Source organism: Mauremys mutica, chromosome 16 (genome assembly GCF_020497125.1).
Source record: "Mauremys mutica isolate MM-2020 ecotype Southern chromosome 16, ASM2049712v1, whole genome shotgun sequence".
NCBI classification, from domain to species: domain Eukaryota; kingdom Metazoa; phylum Chordata; order Testudines; family Geoemydidae; genus Mauremys; species Mauremys mutica.
The window spans coordinates 21193605-21220386 of NC_059087.1; the positions used below are offsets into that span (position 1 = coordinate 21193605).

At 37.4% G+C, this 26782-nt stretch overlaps 1 protein-coding gene across 1 annotated transcript in view; it reads right to left on the bottom strand.

The window, feature by feature from the left end:
- Nucleotides 1–1537: 1537 nt before the first annotated feature.
- Nucleotides 1538–26782, bottom strand: part of SPECC1L (sperm antigen with calponin homology and coiled-coil domains 1 like) — a 100961-nt gene continuing 75716 nt past the window's right edge. Inside the window, exons 14-16 of the mRNA XM_044989866.1 lie at nt 5951–6067; nt 4133–4192; nt 1538–1672 (exon numbers count right to left, since the gene is read on the bottom strand). Coding sequence (XP_044845801.1) covers nt 1583–1672; nt 4133–4192; nt 5951–6067 — 267 coding nt within the window. The 3' untranslated portion in view covers nt 1538–1582. The remainder of the gene's footprint in view (nt 1673–4132; nt 4193–5950; nt 6068–26782) is intronic.

Below are 26782 nucleotides of genomic sequence, written 5' to 3' on the forward strand. Positions count from 1 at the left end.
AAGAGTTATAGGCACACAATAGGAATAACAGAATCATTGTTTCGAACAGGGCTGTTGGTAGGTTAAGTGTATTTATAAAGGTGGTCATTAAATAAAAGCTTCAGCTCAACATTAAAGAGAGGCTCTTTCCTGTGGCTTAACTGTTGCTAACTACGTAGGGAAGTAAGAGGCAGGAACACAATGGTAGGGTGAAGGCCTTCCCTTGGTTTGACAAGTACAGGGTTACAAAAATCATTTTAACAATACACGTCTGTTTGCCACTAGAAATCCTTCTGAGTTCCTAATGTTTTGCACAGTGCCCTGGAGCTCCAGGGTCTACCAACTCAAGGCTATTTAAGGCACTTGCTTGAACTTTTTTGCCCAGAGAGTTTTGCCACATGAACTGAGGTGCATTTTAGGAGAATACAATCTGAGCAGACCAAAGCTTTTCATTCTTTCCTCAGGAGCATTAGTCTTTGTGATACAATATTCCAGATTGGAACAGGATTACATAAAAATAAATCCCACTGCAGTTCTCTTCGTAGTGTGTTTTGCTTTCTTTCAGTCAGACCAGTATCTGCGAGATCCAAAGAAAAGTGTACATGGAACACTGCAAAACTGGACATCCCATTACTGACAATTATCTTCTCTGTAGAGGGAGATATCCCACTGGCATAATTCCACCATTGTAATCAGAGATACTGTATGCTTGTATTGCTGTAAAGCAAAGGTCGGCATTTCTACGTGTGCTATGCAGGCAAAGGAAGAAGAGGATAGAGACAAGTTCTACAAGGATTAATTCTTGATTAATCTCATTAGTTATAATGGAAGCACAGAAAATTATATGAAAGATAACTCCACGTACGTACAGTATACTCTTCAAGCCATGAATTGTATGTGCTAGTTCTTATAATCCATTAGATAAAGTTGGAAGCCACGTTACTGTGTGACAGAGGTAGGCTTAAACAGAGCTTTACACTGAAGAGTTCTTCTGCGCCAGGTTTGTCCAGGTGTTGAGAGCACTCTTCAGTCAAGTAAGCCTGACAGAATAAAAGCTCCTTTCCCTTGAATATTGTGCACATTAGAGAGGAGGAAAAATAATTAAGGCAGTAACTTCAGTAACTATTAAGATTTTTACTGTATTGGGGTGTAGAGTATATACGAGTAGAATATTCACCCAGACTCTGTGGTTTCTGATAGTAGAGAAAATTCATTTTGGTGCTGTTTCATCCTTTTCCTTCTCATAGTTTTAGCTGTACATTCAATTTTGTATATGCTACAGCATTATACACCTCAGTCTCTCGAGGAAATACGAAAACTTCAGGAAGTCTGGATGTGAAGGCAGTTCCTAGAAAGCCAGTCTTATTAGGCTACGTAATAAATTTGGATAACTCAATACCATGGGATATGCCTAGCACACTGGTAAAAAGTTCTTGCTTCTAACCTGTGTTCCAAGGTTTGTTGGCTGAAGCAGTTTGAGACAATCCATGACTGAAGGTTGAGGAACATGCATGTTGCCAGATTTCAATGAATCTGGGATTAGCGTTTCTGTCTGGCAGCTAGTGATGATTCCAGTCTGCAAATCTTTTGGATTAACAAGGTTTCAGGTTTCAAAGTATTTGTAAATTGCAGTAACATACAGCATGACATTCTGCCAGTCTGGACGCTCAGTTCGCACCATTTCATTGATGTCCTGTCACAAAAAGAAGATCAAAATTAAAAATGACCACCTTGCAAGTTCATCTCCATGTAGTGCTCATCAAAGCTGTAAAGCTCCCACTCTGAGAAAGGCTTAAGGAAAGATTTCCCTTTTGCTCAGCATGTCATTTGCCAAGTTCAGATGGCGAAAGGTACTTCACGACTTAAAAGTTTAAAAACAGTTATTTCTGGGCCATCTGCTAAGGGCTACCATCTCAGTGCAAAGCAACATTAATTTTGTGACCTGCAGTTCATGAGTCCAATATCAGAGTATACCTCAGCTTTCTTCTCATTTAATGCTAACAATACAAACAGTTGAGTATTGAAAGACTAGAGCCCAAGAGCTGCAGTTAATGGCTTGCATGCAGACTTCCACTCTCCACATGCACTTTCCACAGCGGGATCAAGGTCTAGCTAGGGAACTGAAACGTCACTGCACAAACTTGCTCTTTAACAGTCAACCTTTTTACTTGGCACCGTCAAGTGTCACTTTACAACAGTATGGGAGCACGCAGCCCATCAGGTTGCCCACCGCTAATATAGTGATTTCCAAGGTAGACATTTAACTAGGAAAAATTAGCATTTATTACCAAATCTAGTAAAATACGTACTCTGAAGGAGAGGCAAAATGTGAGGAGTTAATACCTACCTAACAAAGCTATGAACTGATCTCTACCTATTCTAATTATTTATATTGCACCATAAGTGAGTAAACTGATTTACAAACAAGAAAGATGGATGTATCTTGCTCCACAATCTACGCATGGAACCTATACACAAAGGAAGGGAAAGAATTCAATATATGTTTTTTAAACCTTCCTTATTTTTTGTGACTTTTTCTTAAACCTTACCTATATTCATTTTTAATAGAGAGTTCAAACAGAAGCAGCAATTATTGTGATAGAGTTCACTTTATGAAAGGAGCTGTGAGTAGTCAAAACACCATGTTCAAGGAACAGCTGAAATAATTTCCCCTAATGTTACCCTCATTAACATTTATATACACAATGACCATTTGCCACACAAAACACACAGTGTATGCTGCATATACTGCTAACAAACTTTCTCTATGAAAGATACGATTTCCTCTTATAAGATTTAACTCAGTTTGGATGTACCTGAGCCTATGAAAGTGTCTGCATGTGTAGGGATTACATTTTAAGACAGTTTTTGGTCAGTCAGTTCCAGGTATCTTGTAAAGTCCTCCTTCTAGTACCGTTATGTACTGTAATGTCAAGGGAGAGGAAACTGCCATGTAGCTAACTGCATGTAGGCATTTCTACAGCTGCTCTCAATAGTCTATTTTTACATCTGCATTTGGTAAAAAACTTCACATTTCAAAATCACGAACTTCTGAGGTATTTAAAAATGCTCAGCAGTTGTATCTCCATTGTGAACAAATACAATGGCTGGTCAGAGGTTTTGATAAGGATCAAGGAAAGTGTTATTTTTAAATATCTGACTATATAGCATTGTGAGTTGCTAACTCAATGGCACCTTTGCTAGAATTCAAGTTACACAAGTCCTAATTAGTTATTTAAATCCTTTTTCTGGTCCTGGCAATTCTAGCTGAATTGCTGGAGACATCTACCAGGGCTTGGGTTTCTTCCAATTTCATGGCTTCAGAAAAGTCTTCCTCTTCTGGTAATTATTTTCATAATGACAATTAGTAATTCTTTTAAACTCTGCTCAGGAATTTCTTCTTGTAGGAATTACAAAGCCTCTTAACTATTGTTACTTAGAGAAACAGTTTCACAGTTAAAAACTTAATTCATTACAGACCTAGTATCAAATTTTCTATTAATGCTACCAGTGCTCAATTATGAAGAAAAAGAAAGCCTCTCTAGCCAACAATATTTTGGACCATTTGCTGGTCTAACAGATGGACCACAGAAATCATGACCTTCACACTTTATTGAATAAAAAAACAACTTTCATGGGTTTAATTTGTACCTTCAGAATTCTAATAAATTCAAACCATTTGAAATGTAAACCCAAATCTAGAAAGTACGTTGTACCCACAGTTCCTTAAACCACCAGCACAGACACATTCCAGGCTATATAAAAAGCCTGGGTATGTCTGCCCTGCAGACTTTCTAGGCCAGAATATCTGTGAGCAGTTAACCTGTACTCTACTTTAGCTTGGCTCTATTGTTTTGAATACTAATGGTTTCTTTATAGGCTATAGTTTGTCACAAGACAAAATACCTGCCCTGTCAAGGAAGAAGCCAAGAAATACAACAAAAAATTCAGGAGAACAGTAATGTCTGCATGGGGAAGTAGCCTTCATACAAAATATACAATCATTTTTCAAATCATTCTGGGGCAAATGAACTGTCCTCATTATATTGCTTCAGGCCCAAAACACAGTAATCTTTCTGTCATAGAACTTCATGGTGCAAGGTATAAAAGACATTTTATAAACAGGACATTATCTACTTAACTTAACACTTACCAGAGTAGATTTGATGCCAACACTTTCAGCTGCCTGAAAGGCCAGAGTGAAGTTTCTTCTCTGTAAATGTAATACAACATTTATATGAAAACAGAAGGAAAACTACTTAAAATTTAAATGGATTTGCTACTTGAAAACATTTCTAATAAAACCCTGTATTGACTTCAGGTAGGGTTTATAACTAAACCACATTTATAAAGATGTGTCACAGGCATCATTCAGTACAAGGGATACATGAATGCCTGTAGGAAGTATTTACTACCTGCTGGAATCGGGTAAAGATTTTTCAACAGTGATAACTGGGGACTTTAATTTGCCACAGATAAAATACAAAAAGAGCCAAAAGCCAAAGCATCAAATGATAAGTAGGGAAAGGATTTTATTAATTCTGGAGAGGGATATGTTTTTACATCTATATTTATAAGAAAGATGCCGCTAAAAGGGATTGCATTTTAAATTAAATATTATCAAATAAGGAGAATAAGTGAATATTGAGCAAAGTTTGGGAAATAGTAAGTTTAATAAGATTCTAAATTTCAACCATTAGAGGAATTGTTCAGATAAGAGGTAAATATAACTTTTAAAACTTCATTTGATAAAAGTACAATAGATTGGCAATGGTAATCAATAAGAGGTCCTTGTAGCCACTTTTATAGAGGTGATGGAGATGCACTCAGGGGAAGTATATACCTTTATTAATCTATTCTAGATAATCCTATAGCACTCCTCAGAGTAGTAACAGATACCATATGAAATAAATCTTTTTGCCAATGTCCAATGCAACTCATGGAGGATTCTTCTCTTAGCTCTTACCAGCCTTAGTGTTTATGTAAAACCAAAGATATAACTTTAATATCCATATGGATGTGTGATAAAGATTAAATTGAATTTCAAATACAATTTAGCTCTACACAAGTAAAAATCTGCAGCACTAAGTCTTAGAAGAAACAAAGGACTGTAAAGAGGATATTTAAAGAGAAAAAAGGAAAACATAAGATATTAAGAAACAATGATAAATTTAATATATACCAATGGACTGAACAATAAGAATCAGGGGATCCATTAAGGTGAAAAAATAGTTATTTGTCCATAAAAATGGCAAAAGTAATAAACTCTCTCTTTGTGTGTGTTAAGAATTTTTTTTGCATTTGTTACAGAGATTAACAACAATGCATCTCCGGAAGATGTCAATGCGGGTACTAATTACAACACACTGGAAGAAACTGAGATTATTCTTTTTCCCAATTTATCTTTAACTTTTTATCCTTTAAAACACTGATTTTAAATTTTGCTCTGGAGGAAAGCAATAAACACCCTGAGCAATATGGGATGGAAGCATGTTCAACAAAAAAATATCCTATCACCCAAAAAAGGGAATAAACTACTCCAAAGCACACAAGTTCCTGAATTTCAGACCTTTAACATTAAATGGCAGGGAACATTTTGGTTAAAGACTACTGAACACTATCACCTCAACTGAAAGCCCTTTCCACCCACCGTTTGTGATCTCCTCACCTTAAATTCATGTTCGTTCATTAAAGTCTTTTTACTTTTATCCCAAAGTTCTTGTTTGTCCAATGGCCTCAAATAATTGATAAACTTTAATTTTATAACCACCCTTACCTAATTTAAGTAATATAGTCATGCTCCCTTTTAAAATTTTAATGCAAGGAAGTAATCACAATTTTGTCTCTCTCCTGTTGCATGCCCATCCATTCTATGTATTTTTTTTTTATCAGCCCTAAGGTTTTTTTTTTTTTTTAAGCTTAACTATATTTTCAGTTAGCATAGGCTAAACTGGATATTATATTACTGTACCTTGTCCTGGCTGTTCAGTTCTTGGTACGGAATGTGAGCTGGGAGGTAAGTATGGAGGACTGCACAGAAGGCCAACCCATCATTCCAACTGCTGCTGAAGTTTGTGATGTCAATATTCTGTAAGGGAAAAAAGGAGTCTATAAATGATAGTAGATTACCATTTACTACTGCTTTAGAATTTGACTGAAGAGATTAGAAAAATATTATTTATGTTGTACCATTTACCAAAAGAATGCCAACGCACTTTAGAAATGGAGATGCAATTGAAAATTACTTCAGCTTCAGTGTTGAAATGGTCAGAGACCAGAATCCAATACTACTGAGGGTGAGAAATAGACCAGCACAGGAAAGACAGATTAGTTCTGGAAATTAATTTGCCTTCCTATCCACAAAAGATACATGATAAACATTAGCAAATGCTTTTGTGTTCTTTTTAGATAGTAATGTTTAAGTGAAGAACATGTTAAGACACAAGCAGAAACCAATTATAGATGCATAGTTCTGGACTTGTTCTGGAACTCCTAAAATATGCCAAGCTGCTATGATGCGTTTTCAAAGCATGGGAAGATCAGATTTTCTCATATTCTACTGCATTACTAATTATGCAAAAGGACTAATCAATGAGCACAGATATTTCCTTTCCAAATAAAGTGATAATTTTCATTAGAGGTAGCGGATACAAAATATTATACAAACTCAATACTAATTCTTGTTCAAAGATGAGCCACTGGAATACCCGGACATGAAATATGGCAGGGAATCAGTTCTTTGAGTAAGACAGAAAAGTAAAATCCTTATTTCTTCACTCTGCCATCCCACACACCCCATATCTTTCTGTCCCAATCAGGAGCTAAGTGGAACAATTAAACAATTCCCTTTATTCCACAAGAGTTTGTACACAAAGTTGTTGAAAAGAGAGTCTATGGCCTCTGCCACATGAAGTTAGCAACAAGATGCCTGAGTGACCTTTCTAAATCACTGTGCACTTGGCTGCTGTCAGGAAAACAACAGTAAAGAGGTTACTGCCACCCAAATGGATGGCAGTGAGTTTAGATTCTTTTATTTAAGAATCAGTTGGAAACTGCTTCTACCGACCTATCATTTGAGACCTATATGAAGAAATGTAAACTCCTATATGTCAAATGAACCCCTCCCTTAACTGGACTAGACAGCTCTGCTATTGCTTTATATTTGATATTACACTAAAACTGAAACAATCTGCAGTCACAGAATCCAAGAAACAGCAGATAAATCAACCTTTTTCCTCACAACAGTAATACCAATCACACCTCTTCACAAAAGGTTAATTCTAATCACTCCCTCTTGTTTAATCTTGATCAGAAAAGAATGTACAATACCAAACAGGATAAAAACTAAAGACAATGCAACTTAAATCATGCGAGACATTTTCTTGTCAAACCAATGAAGATTTTGCATTACAAATGGAAAGCAACAAATGGGGCCCCACTGACCCCCCCAAATCTTCATTTCCTACCCAGTGTCAGCTCTTTTTATACAAACTCCACAAAATACAAGTTCAAACTATGATGATATAAGTGTACGTGCTTGGACTCACAATGCCTGCAGGCAGTAGCCTGTGCCTTGCTTTGCAATCCAGCAGCCTGCTTCCAAACGGAAATAGCTTTGTTTGAACCCCTCAGTGCTGTGGGAATATGTTCTTTGCATAGTCTCAACTTCCTCAAGACACAGAATGGAAAAAAAAGCTCTCCCTCCTTGCCCCTCAAACCACCAGGAAGCTGGAATCCAAATGAATTAATTTGATTCTGGTCATTTTCAGGAGATGTCAAAACTAGTTAAACGCTACTTGAATTGGGGAAGAAGGGGTCCTTTCAATTTCAGCCAAAAAATAATTGAGCAAATTTTATACAACAGACAGCACCAAACTTCAAAACAGCTCACAGTCAAAGCTAATACTAATTCCTTGCCATCTATTTATTCTAAGCTGCTCTATGAGACCACCTCCCCACTGCTGCCCCGCAAGCCCCCCAGCCCCCCGTGTTACACGCACTCCCTGGAACTCACCTTCCCCATCACACCTATGCATAGAACACAGATGAAGCTACAGGGAGGGGCTCTCCTCATCAAAATGCTTGTAAGTAGCCTGGCTTTAAAATGAATTCTCTCTCTTATGCCAGAACATAAGGACCCTCACTGCTGCCTTCCATCTGTGCCAGTCTCCTGCTGCAGTCTTGGCGTCTTCCAATGTCATTTTGATAGTTTTCTATTCTGCTTCTATTGTTCATTTCCATTTTAAGCTTGATCTACCTTGTTGCCTCTTGCTCTGGGGGTTCCAGTCTAATGCCTGTCTTATGTTGTTTGGGTCTTTCCTCCATGTATGTAGTCACCTCCATTTTCATTCCATAATATCCTGTCCTACCAGTTTCTGTTTTGTCGTCCACCAGAGTTCTTCATTTGTGATTTTTTCTAGCCATCTGCTATTGAAGATTTGTCTAAGTCAGCTGTTAATGAAAAGTAGGAGTTTAGACAGCAAAGTTTTAATAAGTCTCCAAGTGTCAGCACCATGCAGTAAGACCAAGTTTACAATGACATTAAATATTCAAAGTTTAATTTGGAGGGCAAGATTTCTGTTTCTCCAGATTAGCTTGATTGTTACAAATGAGTGTCTGGCTTTCACTAGTCTGGCTTTAATGTTTTCATCTGTTCCATCTGCTGCATTTACAATGCTGCCAAGTTACGTGAAATATCAGACCTCTTCTATTTCAGTTCCAGAAAGTGTTATCGGTGGTTCTTGTGCGTTGATTCTCATGGTTTTAGTTTTCTCACTGTTGATTTTCATCTGTACTAATTGTGCTCAGACCCGGAGATCATTTATTTTGGCTTGCATGTATCTGTGAGTATAGGATAGCTAGCTGATGTCATCTGCAAAGTCGAGGTCTTCTAACTTCTGTGTGAAAGTCCCTTGTATATCCCTTGGTGGTTCTGTTTACTTGATGTTAATTTCCCCGCCAAAACAGTCAGCAGAGAGCAACATTAAGTCCTGCCCACCCTCCCAAAACAACCACGTTTGGCTACCATAATTCATTTAAAATTGATAAAAGTCCCTAGAGGTGCCCATCCCATAACTACAGAGACAATACAATAGAAAAGACTGACCAAACGCATAAATATCCTTCAAACCTCTCTCCAAGGGCCATGTTTTTTTCAGGGAGAGGGTGGTCACCAAACCAAGTGATGATAAAAAAACGTCCGGCATGTGTGCATAAGGCCAAACTGTTACATGGCTTAAAAAATTCTTTAACCCTGGACTTAGCCATAGAATGGTCCAATCACACCTTTTGTGAAGTCTATGAGGCAACCGTTGAGAAAAACAAGTACAATACAGAGAGGAGACTAAAGTTACGTACAATCGAAGAATTAAAGAATGCAGATGCTTCATGTCAGAACATATGCCTCTATTCCTCTGCCCTCCCCCATCTTTTACTGCAGGGTGTCATTTTTCCCCATTAATGCCATTGTGGATGCCTCACTTAACCGGACCACTGAATGGACTAGTCTTGAATTTCTATCTAACCAGTGAGACACTTAGCAACGAAATACAGAAAAAGTAGCCACTTCATATTGTTTGGCAACATTCAACCAATATCTCTAATAAGCACAAGCTCATAGTTAGTTGATATAAGTGATAGTTGGCTGCAAGAGCCTAGTATTGAAGTTGAAGCTCTGACTGTTCCCAATAACTGTGTAGCTTATGACAGCAGTAAAAAATAAGCCAAGTTAGCCTGCTACAGTCTTCAACATTTACTGTGATTCACTAAACCAGCTTTGAATAAGTGGTCTGGTCTTATCTTATTTTGTAAAGAGCTCAAATATAGAGAATGTGAGCATTTTGCTATTAGGTTGCCTGGTAATCAGATAAGCAGTCTTTTCCCAGTTACTTTTAAAGTTCACTTCAAGTGGTTATTGCAGTAAATTCAGCTATTTGTACATACACTCAGCCAAATGGGTTTGGTTGATATATCTGCCATTTAGGCATCAGTTTGTATTTGTTTTTTATTTGAAAAAACTTTTCTTTGCAGCCGTAAAGGCCACAATTTTTAAACGAAAACTTACATTCAGCAGAAACTGACTCCTCACATGCTCACCACTTCACTTCAGTGAACAGGGACCCTAAAGGCTGGAATTACATCATGAAGCCAAAGAGGGACCTAAAGGATCTGGTTGACATGGAGGTTGGGATTTCATCCTTATTGCTACTAACGAAAGATTTTTATTCCTTTATTGGGGAAAATCATCTCTTGGGCAGTGTTTCTGATAGACAAATGAAAAGGTGAATGGCTTTTTTTTTTTTTTTTTTTTTAAAGACCAAAGAGTAATATCAGTTTAACAACAGATAAGTGTATCTGAGGTATTATTTCATGTGTTAGAAGGGGAATGGACAATCCAAAAAACACACTGAACTCTATCTTCTATGACTTAACTAAATATTAATATAATATGGGTGTACATCAGACCATGAAAATTCTCGTCACTCATCATAGCTAATAAATTATGTTATTGGTTAAGAGTAAAAGCATTAAAAGAAGCAAAAAAAAGTGTCAACATGTATATACAAGAATAGCGATTCCTTTTTGGACTGCTTTCAGGAAAGTGTTCAGATATATCGTTAAGTCCAACAAACAGATCATTTTAATTCTCTGTAAATAGATTTGAAAAGTAAAAATATACGAGGAGTCACGCTTTGCTTATAATGGTTACATATGGTTATATAGTCATATCCCTTTGCAACAGGCTTATTTCAAAAATATTACTCTGAGAAGTAGTCAATATATTAACTTTGCTCTTGTTTTTTCCCTAGGATACGAAGACTCTCCCCTGAATGTTATGACTTAAATTGTGGGGTTTTATGTTTGTTTTTTTCCCTAAATAAAGCTAAATTATTACAGAAGGAAGAGTTCTGCTGGCTAATTCACTAATACAGAGGTTGTATTCTAAATGAAGTCTCGTTGGTAACCAACAGGAATTGAACCTTATTTCATCAATTGAAGAAGTGACCATGTTACTATTTCTTAACAGGGAAAGTTTAAAAAATACCAATGAGACATATTATCTTAGAGCACAGTGAGACATACTTATTGACAAAGTCTCTCTCAAAAAATAAAGCTTTTCTTATCTCCTCTATATTTCTACTGCACACCAAGTACACTTAAACAAATGGAAAGTAGGAATAGTGACCTTGGGAAATTGCACCCTCAAAATGATTTCTGGAGAAACAACTGATGTATAATATGCTCAAAGGAAATGTAACTATAGATCCTCTTCTTTGGGAGTATCCTTAACTTTTGATCCAGGCTCTGGCCAGCAGTACATTTATAAAATTGACAGGGACTACCTGGATAACAATATCATCCAGAATTATAATTCCAAAACAAAAGTTTTGGAAGGAATATTAAATCTCATGCTTCAGATTTTAAACCACTCTAACTATTAGAGATTAGGATGTGACTTAATATGTAGGCGCTGGAGGAGGTGGGCTGGAGGGTTAGATTATTCCACATCTGCCTGCTGTGGGGTTCCTATACCTTCCTCTGATATGCTGGATGCTGGCTACCACCACAGATAGGATATTGGACTAGATGAACCTCAGGTCTGATTTAGTATCGCAATACCCATGTTCCCAGATGCACCAAAAGGTGTATAACAAAACACAGATCTGTACTTTTGGTTGCACAGCTGAGAGAAGTTTCCTAATGTTACTCAGAGAAAGGTGTCAGCCAAAAAGAAAAAGCAATTGTTTTCTTTGTTAGAGCTTCTTCTTCTCAAGCAGAACAAACTGAACTGGCTCCCCAATAACCAGATAGTGACTCATGAAAACAGATCAATGAAAAGATTCAATTTAGAATCATAGAATATCAGGGTTGGAAGGAACCTTAGGAGGTCATCTAGTCCAACCCCCTGCTCAAAGCAGGACCAGTCCCCAGACAGATTTTTGCTCCAAATCTCTAAATGGCCCCCTCAAGGATTGAACTCACAACCCTGGGTTTAGCAGGCCAACTGAGCTATACATGATGAACATGCTCATTACATCAGATTTTGGAAAAAAAAATCTTACCACCACTGTGACACTGCACCTCATTCTTCACAGTGATATTATTATATGATTATGACATAATTATTATGTATTTTATGCAAGATAAGTCATGTGAGGTGTCATTTGAAAAGTTGTTTTTTGTTGCTGAATTGCTTTGCTGAATATGATTATCCTATTTGTCCGCATGTATCATTTTTGTATCTGAAGTTATGAATATTGACTAGGCAACTAGCTTCCCCTCCAAATCAGCACCCCAGTCTTCCCAAGCACACATTTCCCCGTCTCACACTGTTTTTTGGGGAAAAGATATGTATTGTTTGTGAAGAGGCAACTCTTTTCTGAAATTCTCTTGACTTCTCTGACGACCTTCTCAATCTAAGGTTAGGCCTGAATATAGAAAGAAAACCATGTCTGTCTCACCTTCTGAAAACTGTCTTCTAGAAATGGATGATGGCCAGTTGTCCACACTTTTTTCTTTTTTTTTTAAATCTCTCAACAACCATATACTACTGAACTCTGATTGTGGTAGATGGTATTGCTGGAGTGGTTCATTCTTTCCTCTCAGAGATCCCAAAGGGGATCTACCTCAAAGGTTCTCCTGTTTTGCAGGGTTCTGCACTCTCATCCTTCCTGTTCAATATGGGAGGCCACTAGATGAGACTGACGCTCAGGGTGGATAAAAATCAATGATTTAAAAAGAAATAAAATCAGATTTTTTTTATTTAAATAGGTTTTTCCTCAAAAAGCATTTTATAAAAAAAAATCCTATCTAAAGATAGTTTTAATTAAGAGACATTATAGCTCCAAGATATCTCATCATGGAATAGGGATTATAAATTCTAATTCTATAGTATGAGACAATATAGTCTCATACTATATGAGAAAAGTTTCATAAATGAGTTCCAACAGTTCATGGATTAGGGACCCAATCTTATGGGGTTCCACAGGCTTCTGTACAGATTATTTAGGTTAATCTTTCTATCTACCCAATGGGGCTCAGTGCTCAGCCTAGAAGATACCATCAGAGATGTTTAGTTTGCAGTTCTCAAACTGTGGATTTGTGTCTCCAGAGATAACATGCTTGTTTATAAAGAAAGAAATAATATATAGAGGTGAGAAATAACAGACCTCAACCCTATTGTCCCTCTGCAAATTTGTGTACACAAAGTCAATCCCTTACCTCTCGAAAAGTGCAAAGTTTAAAAAAGTTCAATGAATAGAAGATTGTTGGGGGCAGAATAGATCTGGACAAGGAGAAGAAGTCTGGAGATAAATGTGAGAAGTGAGGGACATATGCTTGTTTTGTTAAAATATTATATGTTTGCTGTTGAAGAAAAAAATCCAGAATATTTAATGTTGTTGTTTTAATTAAATAAAACAATTTAAATGTCTGTCTGGTGATGTTCTCCTCCTAATACAGCATGGAAAGAAAATCCTCCAAATACTAATGATTAACCTGTTGAATTGGAGATAGCTCACCTCCCAATGACTTCATAAATATCTGCTTAAATTACCTTTGGTAAATGAAATAACCAAACAATCATTCATTTTCTGATATAGATGTAAAACTTAAGGTTATAACAACCATGTAGAAAACCATGATTAAATCAAGTCTTTCTGCCTAGTGATTTAAATCAACTCCACCCTTCTGATGCTACAATTCTGGCTGCCATGCCAAGTATGCAAATAACACAGCCTTTTGTTACAGCCACATGAAAGGTCTCTTGACTCTCCCAGTGCTTGCCAGAGGCTGGGGCTCAAATGAGTTCAAGTTGGTTGATGCTCAGTACTACAAAACTGAAATGTTACTGATAGGGGGACAATTTGGAGAGGGCAGCAGGGGTGATGTCTGACCTTATGACTAGGTGCGTTAGTTCCACAATATGGGATTGCTTCTAAATCACTGATAATTTCTGCATAAGTAGCCATGAGCACCTTCTTCCGATCTCTGTGTAGTGTCTTTGTGACCTCAAATCAGTGCAACTTTACATGAGGCTGCTTTTGAAAAAACATTGAGAAACTTCAACCAGTGCAGAATGCAGATGCCTGTTTCCCTCCTGGCTGTCTCACTGTCATGAACAGCGATAAAACTCAGTTCTGCAAATCAGTTACAGGTGCAATGCAGCTTCTCTCTCTCTCCAGAACACTCCAAAATGCAACTATAAATGGATCACCTGACATTCTGAATCCCAACCAAGAAATCCTGACACAAAAAAAGTAACTAAAAACAGCTAAGTTCTAAAAGAGCAAAGAAGAAGAAAAGAAGGCAAGGACCTCAGAATATACTACCCCAAATGGCCCATCAGAAACGAAGTCTGATTACCGTCAGATTACCCGGCAAAGTTCTCCTGTTTACTTGGGGTTTTGAGAGACTGAGATGCAGAGGGATTGTAGGGAGTTATTTTGATGAGGATGAAATTTGTTTTAGTTTTTGTTAACTTGCTTTAAGGTTACCAGATAAGCAGATTTGAATAAATCAGAAAATAAATATTCTTGAGAAGTGTCATATGACTATTAAAAGAAACAGGATCCAGATCCTATTTCTATTACTTGAGTTGAAACTGCTGTTATCAGTGTTTTCTACAAGTTGCATGCTATATTTTCCTTTGAATATGAATCAACTGAATAAAAATGAAACCTTAAATAGAAAAATCAATATTTTTCACTGGTTTCAAGGGCAACTAAATGCACAACACCTGGTCTTTATATATTTACAAAAGCACCAGGTTAATTTGGAGAGAGACAATGCATTATTTTTATGCACATTGGGCAAGAAGCCAATAATCATTTATGAAGCCACAATTAAGATTTATGGACAGATTTTTTTGCCTTAATTTTTATTGCCTCTATGTGCTCTCCGGTAACTATAAATATACTCAGAATATATGAATGCACGCAGTCTCCAATTCTGGTTGATTAAACTGTCACTATAATAAAGTTTAAAATAGAAGAAGCTTTCTGATGCCATAGTTTCCCAAAGAATAAATGTAAACGTGATTTATTTAAATATAAATATTAAGATAAATATTTAGCACATTCAGTCTTTTCATCTTCTGAGCACCAATATTAATCAATCTTCTGCACTTTTGTGAGGGCAAGCAGTTATCCCCATTCTACAGATAAAAAAACTGAGGCAGACGTTAAATAAGTCATCTAAAAACACAAACTGCAACTGTTAAGAGTTGGGAACATACAAGTTTTCTAGTCTCTCAGCCCTGTTTCAACCATGCTGCTCTCATTTTTTTCTGAAACATGAATCCCTTCTAGAATGTTTGTAGTATATCAAATTATTCTGATAACAAAATGAATTCTTAATGGAATATGACAATATTTACCTTCATATTAGTCTTAAAAATAGTGCACATTACTTACCCTTTGCTTATTCTTGTCTATAAATGCAATACTAAAATTAGTTTCATTTCAGGACAATTTTTGCACACACACTATTTTAGTCCAATAACTGTACGGCCTCTAGTACTAAACATCACAGAATTATGGGGTTACGGTGGAGGCAAAAGGAGGGACCCTATTGTTAACCAAAAATTATGAACGTGGTATTAAATGCACTACCTTTCTCTTATTCATTCCGATACACAAAGAGCCAACTTCACTTATGGTAACACAAACCAGATCACTGAATGTGCCAGAATCTAAACCAGGGATTAATTATGAAATGTTTTTCCAGCAAGGGAAGGAGAAATATATTATACTAGCTCTGGCTTTCCATGGGGATGAAACACTCAATTTGAAAACTAGTGAATTTCAAAATGTAAGGTAGAATTAGTTTCAGATCCTACACCTGCCTGAGTCCTGCTGGAAACTTTTATGGATTTATAATTATATTTTTCCTCCCCTTTCAAGTGCCTTTTTCTGTCCCTTCTAGCTATGTGAAAGACAGGGGGAAACTGACTTCATGCAAAGCACTATCAGAAGCACAAATAAAACTGAAAAAAAAAGGAGAAAGCTACGTTTCCCTTTAATATTGTAGTTACAATAAACTTAAATGTCAATTGTATCAACAGTAGGTAAAAATTTTCACACAGATGTGTGAACTTTAAGAGGAGGGAATACACACAACTTTGAATCTTTTAGGAATGTTTCATTATTTTACAGTGAAAGTTCGAAGTGTAAGTCAATCTGAAAGTGATTGTTTCCAAAAGCTTTATGTAGGAGTAAGACCAATGTTCAGAAAAAAATATAGGGCAATCCCCATCTCTCTCAACCATTCCTGTCAGTTCCAGCTTCTCTTAAATAGCACATAGAAAACAAATCCATCTTCCAAGAACGTTAACAGAGCCAGAAAAGCCAAATGGAAGGGGAAAAAAGCCACAATGGAAGGAAACAATTAAGGGGACCTGCTTCTGTTTACCAGCTGCTTTGTATGTTATGGATGATTTTTATTACATCTAATTAACAGGAGGTACAGCATGGCCTGATGGGCTGACTGAACATCCAGGAAAGAGACAAGTTATCATCTGAATGAAAATATATGCCCCAAAACATATCTAATTATATTTTCAGGAAGCACAAATACAAAACTGGCACATTTAAAGACAGCAGAATTTTTTTCAAATACCTTCACCTAATAGTAGCATTGTTGGAGAATCTTCGTTATGATGAACTCAATCTACTTTAAAGCTCCACTTTCTTCTATTTAACTTGCACTAAACTCTATTCCTCAAGGAATCAGTAACCGAATGATGTCAATTTAAGACCTCCAACAAAACTTCCTCTTTGTCGTAGATTTGTATTATTGGCTAAACCAAGAGGAGTCTTTCCCACTGAAATCCAACCCAGAACTTTTCTGGATGCTGTTTCAGACCATACACAGTTAAAGCAATAACCACAAAGAGCTGGGTTTCAAGGAAGCTGTCAATTGAGAAATAAGCCTTTTCAGAGCTGGATGTTCTTTATAGGGATAGTGGGTCAGGGAGGTTGGAGTATATTTACATCAAAAAGATGGGAGTGCATCTGTAGGAGTATTATTGGCATTTTAGGAATTAGCTACTGTATTGCAGTTTAAGTAATATTTAGTAGTTATGTGAAATCATCTCTAGTATTTGAGACAGATTGTTCATGAAAAAAATCAACTCTACTAAAAGGGATTAGTCTTCCAAAAAATGGATGTCGTAACAGGCTTTCTGTGGAAGGCAGATATAAAATGGGGATGAAAGAACATATTTAAGTTCTGGTTTTGTAAAATCTTTACTGGGGGCAGGGCTTCGTGAGAAAATGAGTCAACATTTCAAACAGGTCACAGATTTTATAGCACATCACATTTAAAAAGCTTCTAACCAATGGGTCTGCGATTCTCATAAGTAATTAAATTTCAAGCATTTCCACTGTGAGCCAAAATTCCTGTTTAACTGTACAAGGCAAAGCAGCAGCAGCAGTCTGACTGAAGGAAAACATTGCTCTGCAGCACACTTACACAGAAAGAGACCGGAAGCTGTTCCGACAAGAATGAAAAGCAAAATGTGTGGTCACCTGTGCTTAAATGCATTTTACTGGTTAAATAAGCAACAGAACTATTTTTAAACTTCATTACCTTACATGTACAAAATACCACATTAACACAGAGCTAATTCTAAAATTTGCAGCAAAGGCAATCAGCGACCGGTCTCACTCACATTTCTCCTTCGGCTCTATGTATGCTTAAAAGTAATAAAGTATCTTGTGTAACTTCTAAGGAGCAGAATATCATTATTTATGAAAGATTGATGTTAAGTAGGTTATCCAATGATAGCCTCTTTTTGGCTAGCTCCACAGCTAAAAACCATGGGGGTCCATCACAGTTCACAGCTGCAAGTTACAAACCAAGTAGGAAACGTGGAAAACTGTTTCCTCAGTACATATCCACAGCTGTCTTCAGTCTCACTTGACTATAGATACTAACTATACTTTGATTGTGTGCGGGTGGGGGGGAGAGGGGGGAACATGCTTACACATCAGCTAGTCTTCTGAACCTAGCTCTGTGTCAATAGGAGAGGGGAGACAAGACACCATCCAGACTCCCACATCCAACAGAACTTGGCTCCTAACTTAGGAGATGGAAGGGAATGAGTAAAAGACAAGGGCTCTGTTCCCCTTTGCCCACGTTGTGGCAGCTGGTGATAGGGCACTGGAAATCAATGATTCATTTAAAAAATTACAGCTTTGCCAGTGGTATACACCTAACTCTGCACAGGCTAAGAAACCCCTTGTTACTACATTAGCCAGCAATGCCACCTGAGCTCAATAATTTTATGACCAACATGTACAGTTTTGCAAGATATGTTAAAATAAGGGAAAATCCAATCTCATGCTTCACAGCATGAGCAATTTCCAGAGAGGCTGGGAAGTAATTTTTGTCCTTTCACCAATGTTTAATGCCAAACAATCAGGTAGGTACATTATGGTTTTTGATTTATTTTCCAACTTCCTCTGACACATCCAGAATGACAGATGCTGGAGGCAAGAGACCATACTTCATTTACCAACAGCTTGATCAATCCTGCATTCCTCTGAGTTGTGCTTCCACCTGTTCCCATTGCAGTCCAACAGCACATTATCCATTAGGCTCCTGGGTGCTGCGACCCCTAAAACGTCCTCCCTTCTCCCACCTGGTGCTATTCATGCTTGGAACCGCCTCCCTCCACTGCTGGGATCAGATTCAGCTATCACCACCAGATCCTTTTATTTCAGACTCCAGCCAGGAGTGCCTACTGCTAAACCTTGACAGGCAAAAGAATCACATCAATCCTCACAACAGTCCCTGAGTTTGTCTGTTTTCCATGTCCAGTCTTGCACTGGGATACTGCAAGGGTGAAAGTCCGCAGTTATCCAGTCTCTACTCGGTTGGGAGTGGTTGGCTCCCAATCACTACATTAAAGCAGACATTAGGGGGAGCAGAAACAAACATTTCTGGAAATTACTGTTGGGATCCAGAGCAATCCCAATTATCACCTTATTCCCAGCTGCCATGAAAGTGAGCTGCAGATAGGCAGTCTGAAAAGGCGGTGAATTCCAAGTCAGAGCCATTGTCTGTCTTATCTTTCCCCATTACAATATTAACTACCCCACTGGTGTTTCTTTTCATGCTGGACTCATTACACTCCAGTTGGGTGAGACAAGACTCATAAGGTAGTCTTTTTTCAGAAGTTTTTGGCTAGAACATCATAAGCGGAAAGGCAGAGAGTGGAGTTTTGGCAGTCTGAATACTTTGATGACTCAGCCAGCCAGGACCAAGGAAAGTTATGTGAAACCCTAAAATATTTTTATTTGAATAAAGCTTTACGTTGACAGAGAATTTTGCTCATTTCATTCTTCCCTACTTTATATTCTAGTTTAGTGTTCCAAAGACTTTCCTTGTATACAAACAGGTTTTAAAAATAAATCCAACTAGTTTACACTCCCCACTTCACTATGTTTCTAATGCACAGTGTTATAGGTTCATTCTGCATAAGCCAATTAAGCACACATGAAAACAGGTTTTTTTTTAGCCTGGCGTTAGATTCATTCATCTCTTAACACTCGATCATGATGCAAACCATACAAAAGAGGTTGACCTTTGGTTATGGAATTAAGACTAGGGATGCTTCAATTTAAAATTCTATGTTTGGTTAATAAGAAAATGGTATCAGTTTTTTGGGATCCATTTCTGAAGTCTAGAAACTACAAAAAGAGTCTGTGTGGTATAAGAACATTACTTATGGCTCAAGAACTCTAGTTTCACTTTCCTCAAAGATTTTCAAAACTTCACCTTACTTGGTTCCACAAAGCAAGTGAGCTGCCATAAGAACCTCTACAGGGTGTCTAGTGACCATTAAGATAATTAAATAACAAAGCCAAGCAGCATCTTCAGACGTTATCTATCTCTGTGCTTAGACTTCCCTATCCATCTACATTAGGCCCAGACAACCTCAGATTAAACTCATCTACGGAAGTACTAAGCAATATTTAAACAAAATTGACCTGCCAAATCCCATATCCTCTGGAGGGCATCCAAACCATTAATTTTCTGGCATGAAGGGGGGATGAAACCAATAAGGAAATGAAAGATTCACCCATGCTACAAGGAAGAATGTGTGATGGAAGAGAAACTGATTGTATTTTGAATGACAGAATATTTGACAACTTAATGGTTCTGCTTTTATTAAAGTTATTTAAAGCATTATCTATCATTCGTTCTTCGGTAAGATAGTAGGTTGGAACTACAGTTAACAGTAGATCCCCTTGGGCATCCTCTAACTCCATACCACAAAATTTACTGGGGCACATATCTCCAAATTTGCAGGAACTGGGCCTGATTGTAGGACCATTTAAAAAACTAAAAAAATTATCACTCCAAAATCATCATTAAGGTGTATCTATAGCTGCAGGCACATATTAGCAGTTTCAGTGAATATTACCAAGTGAAGTACTATTAGAAACCCAAGAACTATGGAGTTAATATTGCATTTCTCATACCAGACACAAAACTATTTCAACTCTGCCCCTGCAGTAGTGTCCTGAGTCAGAATCTTATACTATCTTCTCTAGCCACATCTTCATTTTACCATGGACCACAAAACCTAGAATGCCTTCATCTGAATAGCACAGTGATCAAGTCGCTCTGCAGCCTTAAAAAAAAAAAAAAAAAAAAGAGTCCACACAATACACAGAGAAGAATTTTACAGTGTCCTGATTAGACAAATAGCATACTGAGGCAATCATTCCCAAAACACTCTTAAGAGCCCAAACCTGTAAGGTTCTCATGGCACCCAACATCATTTTGCAGGCAATTATCCAATTGTCGGTACACAGAATTAGCATTACTATAAACAAATTTCATGTGTCATTAATACAAAACATTAATACAAAAAAGCTCAAAGGTTAGTGTGGCAAAGCAGCACATCTGGGGCCAAACTCTCACACACAGAAAGATAATACATTTTATAATTATGGAATACATCTTTTGAAACTCTACAGGCGAAGAGGGGAAGACAGTAGGTGTCTGTACTGGGGCAAATTAAATGTAGTCTGGGTGCCCTGTTTGACTATAGAACTAACTGCTTTCCTGGGTTTATGTTTGTTATTTAAGTAAAATTCTTGGAAGAGAATATGCATTTAAATCACTTGTGTGCACACTTACGGTAATATATGTCAATATTAATAAATACTCATACTCATGGAGCCTAAAAATTAAAATTTATTTGCTTGTCTAGATGGGGTACTTGCTATGTGTAGTAGTAAGAACTAGATAAACGATCAGTAAGAATAGCTATTTGTTTTTTTTTTTTGCTGAGCTGCATAATGTCACATTACTGAAAGCACTATCTTGCGTCAAAGTTAGCAGGAGTTACAACACGGAATAGTTGGTATGGTATGTATCAAATCAGATACAAAAGCATAGCTCCTCTCTCAACTATAGCAGAAAAGAACCAGCAATAAATGCTAATCAGCATGCTCTTTAAAATGTCAAAGAATGACTAGATGAAAAGTGAGTTTTAAAGACATAAGCCTCCTGAGAAGAGAGATGAAATTTGCTGTCAAAATTTTGGAGACCACTAAATTCACAGGACAGCTTGTGAAAGAAGATTCTGGGAAAGCTTTTTAACAAGCTGCTATGTTAAGCATGAAAAGGAATTCCTTTCAAACAGGAAACAATTTGCTCACTCCATTGTAACATCCAAAAAACTTTATTGTTAATTCTACTTGTGAGTCCTAACATCTGACCTAGACAGACAGTATCTTGATGAGAAAGAAGAAAACATCATGTGCTTTCTTCTTACACGTGGGTCATAGAAGTTAGAGGGAAAACTTGTATGCCTTTTTCTATTGCTATTTTTCTAAAATGGAAATAAGGGAACGTTAATCACTGGTATCTTCTGTCTGCATCTGAGCTGCTTTGGTGACAGAGTAACACTGAAGAATCCACACATTCTTAATTATTTTCTGTACCTTAGAAGCTAGTAGTGACAGGGACATATGTACACAAGGTCCAAGATACTGTGGAGTGCTGACCACGTAGGTTTTTGTGCTTAAAGTTGTTTATAATCTCTTTCTGGATTACAGAGTTTGTATTTAGTTTCCACATAAAATTATGTTAATAAATATTTATGCTTTTAAAAACAACAGCCAAGGAAGGTAGAAGTTAAAGCCTTTATTGTAACATTAGCTTGTGTGCACTGCACATACTGTAATTGTTGACCTCCTTACAGATACCTCTGGACTTGCATACCTCATCTGCTATCCTTTGTTATCTTATTTGGCTGAATTAGACAGTAAGATCACATTTTCAGTATTTGGACATGGAACTGGCTAACAAGTGTTCTATCAAGGCTCCATGTATTCTGAGGTCAGAGATCCACTCCAGAACTGTGCTCCAGAATCTAGGCTTTCATTAAAAAGATTAAATTTCTAGCCCTTAAAATTGAAGAAAACTTTAAATGTGAATAAACCGTAAGATGGAACGTGGTCTTCCAAAATCTTTAGGCAGCCTGGGACAACAGGTTTGAGAGCTGTAAAATGCCCCCATTCCTCCACAGAACTTAACTCTGAGACCTACTTATGAAGATTTAAGTGTAACAATTAAGTATTTTACTGATCGTATGAGAAGAAATATCCTGAACCATACACTGGAATCAATTCTATTGATCACTTCTGCCAACTCTGGGGTAAACTGTGAACCACTAAAAACATTGCAAATGGAAAAAAATCTCTTCCAATTGAAACTGATGCGGGAACTATGGATAAACAAAATGCATTTATCAGAGCTGGAATTTTCACGTAAATGGTACTTGCTAAAGTGATATAAACTCAGGAGTGACAGCAAATGGCCAAGTCATCTGTTTTTACATCTCATCTTAAAGAGGACTCCCTCTAGCAGCACACTTGCAGGGGTCTAGTGATTGCCACTTGGATTATGTTTCTGGAGGTAAATTCTTTCATCTCCAAAAACATAAGTGACAGTAAGAAATGGATTCAAATTTTATTGGCAAAAAGAGAGAAAGATTTAGTGATTAAGAGCTGTTCAGTTATTGTTTTTATTCTGTTCAATGTCACTCCTTCCATCATTACTGCACACTACTCAAGCTGCACAATGAATGAAATAGGGGTACTGTGGATAAAATAGAATGTGATCCTACCAAAAACTAACAATGTACTGACAACGAGGCAGAGTTAAGACTGGAAGGGAAATCTTACATTGGCATTTCCTGACTTGAGTGTTTAATTCGATCCCTAAAGGTTCTTTTAACAGTTTCTAACGTATCACTTTTTACAGTGTTTTTATTTAAGACAAATTAAAAATCCATTATGTGGAATTACTTGCTAGACAGGAGTATGATGCGTTTCCTGGCACAAAACAGTGTGTCTGCATGTACAAGTTTTTTAAACCATTTTATTCTATGGTGAAAATTCATTATGATTTGGTTGAAATTAGAAAGGCACCTCTGCAAACGAGGGACTTATAGCCCGTCAAACTGCAAGTTTCTACCACCTTCTACTAAGATAGTAAAAAAGTTTTTTAAAAGTCTCAAAAAAATTTCATATTGGCAAAAAAATATTCTCCTCCACTCTCTGTACTCAGAGAATGGAACTATATTAGTAAGACATTCGCCATAAGAGTCACAGGACTCTGGAACATCCTCCTGCCCTGGTACGAAACAGCCCAATCTGTTTTCTATTAATACTTTCAGGGCACACTGCAGGGCTTAGTTCTTTCATCTGGCCTTTGAAGAGAGGGAGGTGAACGGATGTGAAGAGTGATCTGTGAGGATTTTTAGTATTTGACCATGTGCTGCTGCTTGGTACAAAGGACGAGCTGATTGCATTGGATTTTGTTTTTGTAATTGGCAGGGCACTTAGAGCCCTTTGTATGGGCACTTTAAATAAAAAATAATAATATAAAGACTGGATCTGCCTATTTTTTTCTGGTTAAGTTTGTCTAGTTCATCAGTTTATAGACACAGAAACTCAACCATTCTCCACTTCTACTGGGACAAATCATCCCAGGGGCTTCACAGATAAAATATTTCCAAAACAAAAAAAACCCCAACAATTATGCCTGGATCTACGCTCTCTACCAAACATAAGCAGCTGCAGTTATTTTATTTATATATTTACACACACACACCCTTTCAATACCTGCTCTAGTTATAGGCAATCAACTTCACAAATATGGTCTCTGGCCCACATTTATTTAATAGAAGAAACTATAGCCAGGGCCGGCTCCAGACCCCAGCCTGCCAAGCGCGCGCTTGGGGCGGCATTTTGCCGGCAGGGCGGCAGCCGGCTCCAGCGGACCTTCCGCAGTCATGCCTGCGGGAGGTCCACTGGAGCCGCGGGACCAGCGGACCTCCCGCAGGCATGACTGCGGAGGGTTCGCTGGTCCCGCGGCTCGGGTGGACCTCCCGCAGGCATGACTGCAGAAGGTCCGCCGGAGCCGCCTGCCGCCCTCCCAGCGCACCCTCCGCAGGCGTGTCTGCAAGAGGTCCCCCAGAGCCGCGGGACCGGCAGCGCGCCCGCTGCGTACTTGAGGCGGCCAAATTCCTAGAGCCGCCCCTGACTATAGCTGTTTCAAAGGGAAAAAAGTATAAAAGGTGAAAGGATGAGATTGGAGAAGCAGATTTTTGTTGACTGTTATGATGCTGGACTCAACAAACCTCTCCTAAAGTTAGCAGTGGCAGAAGACAGAATAAGAAAATGCAGATTCATTGGGTCTGAATAATCATTTTTACTCTTATGGTAATGCTTTTAATTGAACACAAAAGAATGAAAAAAGTCCTTCTTTTACATTATCACAATAACTAATTCAACACAAATTAAAATTAAATCAGAAGTGACTATGCCTAACATTCTAATTTTTCCATCATAATCAGAAACAGCAGCAGTTTTTAGATCAAGTATGGTCTGGTTTAATTATACTGTGCTACCATGATCTTTGACACTGCAATAAGAAATCTTATAAATTGAGATAATGCAGTTAGGATGAAAGCAATAATAATTATACAGCATGATAAGAGATCTAGAAGGGTTTTTGTTTCATTATAAATCATGGTTTAAAACCTTCAGCACAATTTAGAAGCTAAATTGGATCATATTTGAAAGTTTTATTCTTTTAACCTGGAGTATATGTGCTACTGAAAATTATTTCAACTTTAATTATGCTAAACAGTGATTTTTAACATTTCTGAACACCTAATTAAGAGTCCCTCCTCTTCAACCTGGGGGTCTGGGATCTGTATCTTTGACAAAATTACCACAGTCTCTGGACAAATCTGGAAATTCCTGATGTAGAATATACATTTTTTATATTATAGTTGGGAGAATCAGGAAAATAAATTGAAAGAATGACATTGGATAGGTTAACTTCTCTAAAATTTGTGGGATTTTGAATCAGAGCAATTAGATACATTGCAGCTTGAAAAATCTGGTTCTTGATGTGCAGGGTTTTAAGGACCAAAGGCAGTCACAACAAGAATATCCAAATCAAGAAAATGTCCTCTTAAATTAAGTAGACAGAAGATGGGACAACAGAGGTCTGAAATCATTTGCCCAATAAGCATCAACTACAAATATGTGCTTCCAACTCATGATCCTATGGAAGCGCACACCCTAAGTCAATGCCTCATTTGCTGTTTTGGCTTCATTAGAACATCCTCTCTTTATATGTGCTATTCTTTTAAATTTCTTCAGGACATCCAGAGCTTCTCCTTCCTAAATACAATTTTTACCTTTTTTGAGTAGATGTATGGTTGTACTGATTTCTGTGCTTTATTACGCCCCCACCTTTCAAATCCCTCCCAACTTTTTTTTTTTTTTTGGATAGGCTTGTTATTAAAAGTCTCCCACTAACTGACACAACTTTACAAAAAATTCTTGTAAATACTTGATAATACCTCCTTTTTAGAAGATGTGAAATCAGGCTGGGTTTTTTTTTAAGAGTTAAAAAACAAACAGACCCAACAGAGGGAACAGAATTTTTGCTCAGAAGTGGGGCTAATATTACAGTCCTAATATTCAAAGTGTTATTCTTTAGGAGGTTTTTTTAAAGACTATTTTTACTCTCTCCATCCATTATTTATTTTTAAGTTACTATGCAATGGTCTTTACTCCATAAGGGTGGTAGTATAAAAGTTTAAGGTTCTGTTTCCCAGAGAAACCCTAATACTTATAAGGTATTGATAATGGGGCTGAGATGTCTGGATAATCTCTACTCAGAGTGAGCACAATTCAGGATACATTTATAGCATTACAAAAAGCATAGCAGCAACACCCCACATGTACACCAGAATTGAATTTCAGGGGGATCTTGAAAAACAAATTTAATACAGTACAACAATTTAAAGAGAAATGATAAATGTGGATGTCTAAACAAAATACATTCTTCTGCGATAGTTAACTTAATATATTCCAATAGTACTAGTCTGGCTCCTTCAGAAAGAGGCTTATATAGCTCAGAGACATGAGATGATATAGTCCTGCAGCAGCAGCACATGCAGAGAGTCACGTAACAGCTGTCAGGGCAAGTACATGAGGTGTCATCCCTCCCTCCTTCTGTTAGTGGTTACAAGGGTCCATGTAGATTGACTATAAGCAGCTAGTCAATGTGAACGAGAGGATGGCCTTGTCTGTGTGCACAGCCAGAGAAGGGAAGGTCTTGAGTACTTTAAAACTTTGTCCTGATAAATTAAGGAAGCTGTCAGATGCATCTTTCATTTAGAGATAACAAGCTTCAGATATTTTTCCATTTAGACTTACGGGCTTTAAAGAAAAAGATCTAACATCCTGCCTTTTAA